This window comes from Oncorhynchus kisutch, unplaced genomic scaffold (assembly GCF_002021735.2).
Source record: "Oncorhynchus kisutch isolate 150728-3 unplaced genomic scaffold, Okis_V2 Okis04b-Okis11a_hom, whole genome shotgun sequence".
NCBI lineage: Eukaryota > Metazoa > Chordata > Actinopteri > Salmoniformes > Salmonidae > Oncorhynchus > Oncorhynchus kisutch.
Window position 1 is genome coordinate 9,628,486 of NW_022261981.1, and position 7,174 is coordinate 9,635,659.

At 43.2% G+C, this 7,174-nt stretch overlaps 1 protein-coding gene across 1 annotated transcript in view; it reads left to right on the plus strand.

Moving 5' to 3' along the window:
• Positions 1-215: 215 nt before the first annotated feature.
• Positions 216-7,174, plus strand: part of LOC116359732 (carbohydrate sulfotransferase 15) — a 33,980-nt gene continuing 27,021 nt past the window's right edge. Inside the window, exon 1 of the mRNA XM_031813110.1 lies at positions 216-851. Coding sequence (XP_031668970.1) covers positions 363-851 — 489 coding nt within the window. The 5' untranslated portion in view covers positions 216-362. The remainder of the gene's footprint in view (positions 852-7,174) is intronic.

Consider the following 7,174-nt stretch of genomic DNA (forward strand, 5'->3'; position numbering starts at 1 on the left):
TCCTCAGACCTAGCCACCCCACCATTACCCCACCACCCAGACCCAACCACCCTGCCACCACAGTGGGTCTTCAGACCTAGCCAGCCTACCATCACCCCACCACCACAGTGGGTCCTCAGACCCAACCACCCTGCCACCACAGTGGGTCTTCAGACCTAGCCACCCCACCACCCAGACCCCAACCACCCCACCACCACAGTGGGTCCTCAGACCTAGCCAGCCCACCACCCAGACCCCAACCACCCCACCACCACAGTGGGTCCTCAGACCTAGCCAGCCCACCACCCAGACCCCAACCACCCCACCACCACAGTGGGTCCTCAGACCTAGCCAGCCCACCATCACCCCACCTCTCTGTCACCATGACACACATGGACTACGAATACACCCTGTTGGGTTCCTCGATGGAGGACTACAGGAAGAGACCTCCGAAGCCACAGGTGGACGACAGCCCCATGAGCCTGTTCGCCGTGCTGGAGGTGAAACGCCACCCTCTCCATCTCCACGGACCCTGTCCCCGGTGCACCCTGGGATGTGGTACGAGCACCCTGACCTGCTTCAGGAAGGTTAAACTGTACAGCTTCCTGTTCGGCCTCGCCGTCATGTTCCTCATCATGGCTTCCTATATCCTCACTGGGGACAAGAAGGGCCTCCTCTTGACCCCGTCCCCGTATCATTTCTCTACGGTGCCGAACTCGGGGTCCGGGACTGGGCTCTACCCCTTTAATGTGTCTTCTGCCAAGGACTACGCTACCGTTAAACTGGTGGTGAAGAACATAGCGTCCAAGGTGGAGTTCAGTACTACCAGACAGCTGCCAGAACGCGAGGCACTAATGCACAGTGAGCCACATGTAAGTACTGCCTGACAATCAGACAGATAATGACTTGGTGTAGAATCAAATCAAATCAAAATCATATCAAATGTATTTATATAGCCCTTCGTACATCAGCTGATATCTCAAAGTGCTGTACAGACACCCAGCCTAAAACCCCAAACAGCAAGCAATGCAGGTGTAGAAGCACGGTGGCCTAGAAAGGCCAACCTAGGAAGAAACCTAGAGAGGAACCAGGCTATGTGGGGTGGCCAGTCCTCTTCTGGCTGTGATTATAACGGAACATGGCCAAGATGTTCAAATGTTCATAAATGACCAGCATGGTCGAATAATAATAAGGCAGAACAGTTGAAACTGGAGCAGCAGCACGGTCAGGTGGAGTCTAATGATCAACCTGACAATCAGACAGATAATGACTTGGTGTAGATGATGGAGACTAATGATCAACCTGACAACCAGACAGATAATGACTTGGTGTAGATGATGGAGACTAATGATCAACCTGACAACCAGACAGATAATGACTTGGTGTAGATGATGGAGACTAATGATCAACCTGACAACCAGACAGATAATGACTTGGTGTAGATGATGGAGACTAATGATCAACCTGACAATCAGACAGATAATGACTTGGTGTAGATGATGGAGACTAATGATCAACCTGACAACCAGACAGATAATAACTTGGTGTAGATGATGGAGACTAATGATCAACCTGACAATCAGACAGATAATGACTTGGTGTAGATGATGGAGACTAATGATCAACCTGACAACCAGACAGATAATGACTTGGTGTAGATGATGGAGACTAATGATCAACCTGACAACCAGACAGATAATGACTTGGTGTAGATGATGGAGACTAATGATCAACCTGACAACCAGACAGATAATGACTTGGTGTAGATGATGGAGACTAATGATCAACCTGACAACCAGACAGATAATGACTTGGTGTAGATGATGGAGACTAATGATCAACCTGACAATCAGACAGATAATGACTTGGTGTAGATGATGGAGACTAATGATCAACCTGACAACCAGACAGATAATGACTTGGTGTAGATGATGGAGACTAATGATCAACCTGACAACCAGACAGATAATGACTTGGTGTAGATGATGGAGACTAATGATCAACCTGACAACCAGACAGATAATGACTTGGTGTAGATGATGGAGACTAATGATCAACCTGACAACCAGACAGATAATGACTTGGTGTAGATGATGGAGACTAATGATCAACCTGACAACCAGACAGATAATAACTTGGTGTAGATGATGGAGACTAATGATCAACCTGACAACCAGACAGATAATGACTTGGTGTAGATGATGGAGACTAATGATCAACCTGACAACCAGACAGATAATGACTTGGTGTAGATGATGGAGACTAATGATCAACCTGACAACCAGACAGATAATAACTTGGTGTAGATGATGGAGACTAATGATCAACCTGACAACCAGACAGATATTTAACTTGGTGTAGATGATGGAGACTAATGATCAACCTGACAACCAGACAGATAATGACTTGGTGTAGATGATGGAGACTAATGATCAACCTGACAATCAGACAGATAATAACTTCGTGTAGAAGATGGAGAATACTGATCAACCTGACAACCAGACAGATAATGACTTGGTGTAGAAGATGGAGAAATACTGATCAACCTGACAACCAGACAGATAATGACTTGGTGTAGAAGATGGAGACTAATGATCAACCTGACAACCAGACAGATAATGACTTGGTGTAGAAGATGGAGAATAATGATCAACCTGACAATCAGACAGATAATGACTTGGTGTAGATGATGGAGACTAATGATCAACCTGACAACCAGACAGATAATGACTTGGTGTAGATGATGGAGACTAATGATCAACCTGACAACCAGACAGATAATAACTTGGTGTAGATGATGGAGACTAATGATCAACCTGACAACCAGACAGATAATGACTTGGTGTAGATGATGGAGACTAATGATCAACCTGACAACCAGACAGATAATGACTTGGTGTAGATGATGGAGACTAATGATCAACCTGACAACCAGACAGATAATGACTTGGTGTAGATGATGGAGACTAATGATCAACCTGACAACCAGACAGATAATAACTTGGTGTAGATGATGGAGACTAATGATCAACCTGACAACCAGACAGATAATAACTTGGTGTAGATGATGGAGACTAATGATCAACCTGACAACCAGACAGATAATAACTTGGTGTAGATGATGGAGACTAATGATCAACCTGACAACCAGACAGATAATGACTTGGTGTAGATGATGGAGACTAATGATCAACCTGACAACCAGACAGATAATGACTTGGTGTAGATGATGGAGACTAATGATCAACCTGACAACCAGACAGATAATAACTTGGTGTAGATGATGGAGACTAATGATCAACCTGACAACCAGACAGATAATGACTTGGTGTAGATGATGGAGACTAATGATCAACCTGACAACCAGACAGATAATGACTTGGTGTAGATGATGGAGACTAATGATCAACCTGACAACCAGACAGATAATGACTTGGTGTAGATGATGGAGACTAATGATCAACCTGACAACCAGACAGATAATAACTTGGTGTAGATGATGGAGACTAATGATCAACCTGACAACCAGACAGATAATAACTTGGTGTAGATGATGGAGACTAATGATCAACCTGACAACCAGACAGATAATAACTTGGTGTAGATGATGGAGACTAATGATCAACCTGACAACCAGACAGATAATGACTTGGTGTAGATGATGGAGACTAATGATCAACCTGACAACCAGACAGATAATGACTTGGTGTAGATGATGGAGACTAATGATCAACCTGACAACCAGACAGATAATAACTTGGTGTAGATGATGGAGACTAATGATCAACCTGACAACCAGACAGATAATAACTTGGTGTAGATGATGGAGACTAATGATCAACCTGACAACCAGACAGATAATGACTTGGTGTAGAAGATGGAGAATAATGATCAACCTGACAACCAGACAGATAATGACTTGGTGTAGATGATGGAGACTAATGATCAACCTGACAACCAGACAGATAATGACTTGGTGTAGATGATGGAGACTAATGATCAACCTGACAACCAGACAGATAATAACTTGGTGTAGATGATGGAGACTAATGATCAACCTGACAACCAGACAGATATTTAACTTGGTGTAGATGATGGAGACTAATGATCAACCTGACAACCAGACAGATAATGACTTGGTGTAGATGATGGAGACTAATGATCAACCTGACAATCAGACAGATAATAACTTCGTGTAGAAGATGGAGAATACTGATCAACCTGACAACCAGACAGATAATGACTTGGTGTAGAAGATGGAGAAATACTGATCAACCTGACAACCAGACAGATAATGACTTGGTGTAGAAGATGGAGACTAATGATCAACCTGACAACCAGACAGATAATGACTTGGTGTAGAAGATGGAGAATAATGATCAACCTGACAATCAGACAGATAATGACTTGGTGTAGATGATGGAGACTAATGATCAACCTGACAACCAGACAGATAATGACTTGGTGTAGATGATGGAGACTAATGATCAACCTGACAACCAGACAGATAATAACTTGGTGTAGATGATGGAGACTAATGATCAACCTGACAACCAGACAGATAATGACTTGGTGTAGATGATGGAGACTAATGATCAACCTGACAACCAGACAGATAATGACTTGGTGTAGATGATGGAGACTAATGATCAACCTGACAACCAGACAGATAATGACTTGGTGTAGATGATGGAGACTAATGATCAACCTGACAACCAGACAGATAATAACTTGGTGTAGATGATGGAGACTAATGATCAACCTGACAACCAGACAGATAATAACTTGGTGTAGATGATGGAGACTAATGATCAACCTGACAACCAGACAGATAATAACTTGGTGTAGATGATGGAGACTAATGATCAACCTGACAACCAGACAGATAATGACTTGGTGTAGATGATGGAGACTAATGATCAACCTGACAACCAGACAGATAATGACTTGGTGTAGATGATGGAGACTAATGATCAACCTGACAACCAGACAGATAATAACTTGGTGTAGATGATGGAGACTAATGATCAACCTGACAACCAGACAGATAATAACTTGGTGTAGATGATGGAGACTAATGATCAACCTGACAACCAGACAGATAATGACTTGGTGTAGAAGATGGAGAATAATGATCAACCTGACAACCAGACAGATAATGACTTGGTGTAGATGATGGAGACTAATGATCAACCTGACAACCAGACAGATAATGACTTGGTGTAGATGATGGAGACTAATGATCAACCTGACAACCAGACAGATAATAACTTGGTGTAGATGATGGAGACTAATGATCAACCTGACAACCAGACAGATAATGACTTGGTGTAGAAGATGGAGAATAATGATCAACCTGACAACCAGACAGATAATGACTTGGTGTAGAAGATGGAGAATAATGATCAACCTGACAACCAGACAGATAATGACTTGGTGTAGAAGATGGAGAATAATGATCAACCTGACAACCAGACAGATCATTTATTTTATATAAACAGCTATCAATAGAGGTATTTTTCAGTTTTGATTTTGGAGAAGAAATTCTCGAGTTCACTAAGCAATTCTAAATATCTGGGTCCTTTACTTCTCTATACGCTAAACATCTTCCCCCCCCCCCGGGCCGACTCAGCAAGTAGAGCTCTTGGGGGAGTTATAGGACAAACCAAACCACTCGATGATAATGGTTATGCTACGTATTCCAAACGGTATCAGACATGCGTGTGTCCTGTTCTGGACTATTCAGCAGGAGTGTGGGGTGATAAGAGGAACATGTCTATAACAGAGCAGTACGTTACTGTTTAGACGTCCACAGGTTTGCACCGACAGTGTTTGCGCCTATTACTTGTAATAACTGGGGCGGCAGGGTAGCCTAGTGGTTAGAGCATTGGACTAGTAACCGGAAGGTTGCGAGCTCAAACCCCCGAGCTGACAAGGTACGAATCTGTCGTTCTGCCCCTGAACAGGCAGTTAACCCACTGTTCCTAGGTCAATGTCGAGTCTCATAGCAAAGGGTCTGAATACTTATGTAAATAAATAAGCTTTTTCTGCATTTTCTTTTTTTTGTGCAAATTTACAAGAATTTCTAAAAACCTATTTTTGCTTTGTCATTATAGGGTATTGTGATGTCATTATAGGGTATTGTGATGTCATTATAGGGTATTGTGATGTCATTATAGGGTATTGTGATGTCATTATAGGGTATTGTGATGTCATTATGGGGTATTGTGATGTCATTATAGGGTATTGTGATGTCATTATGGGGTATTGTGATGTCATTATAGGGTATTGTGATGTCATTATGGGGTATTGTGATGTCATTATGGGGTATTGTGATGTCATTATAGGGTATTGTGATGTCATTATAGGGTATTGTGTGTAGATTGATGAGGATTTTTATTTTATTTCATCCGTTTTAGAATAACGTAACAAAATGTGGATAAAGGGAAGGGGTCTGAATACTTTTCCGAATGCACTGTATATAGTGCACTACTTTGGTCCAGGGCCCTTGGGGACCTCTGGTCAAAACCAGTGAACTATGAAGGGAATAGGTTGCCATTTGGGACGCCTCACTCCACTGATTGGTTCTACCACTTCCTATTCCTAGCCCAGCCGTCTCACCTCAACGCCTGATTAAATTAAATCCTTAATGTTCTAGATAATGGCTGGTGCCAAGGCTGTTGGCATCCAGGGCCGGCCATAGCCTTTTGGGGGCCCTACACACAAGATTTGGCTGTGTTTCCAGTAATTCTACACATTTGACCAAGACTTATGCCATGTTAATTATATCTGATTGAGAGGGACTAACAAAATCAATGGAAGCCCCCATGAGGCCAGGGCCCCCTGGGCAACATGACCTGAGTGCCCGCTTATGTGGCTTATGCCTCGAGCCGGCCCTGTTTGCATCACACCTAATTTCTTATTGAACCAGCTAATGAGAAAGGGAACGTGTTGCCGACACGATCAATACTACATCACCTCGCCGGCCAGTTAAAGAAACATACCACTGTCGCACATTTCACCCTCTCCCTCTCTCTCTCTCTCTCTCTCTCGCTCACCCTCTCCCTCTCCCTCTCTCTCTCTCTCTCTCTCTCTCTCTCTTTCTGTTACTCTCTGTCAAATCAATTCAAGGGGCTTTATTGGCATGAGAAACATATGTTAACAAAGCAAGTGAGGTAGATACTCCCTCCCTCTG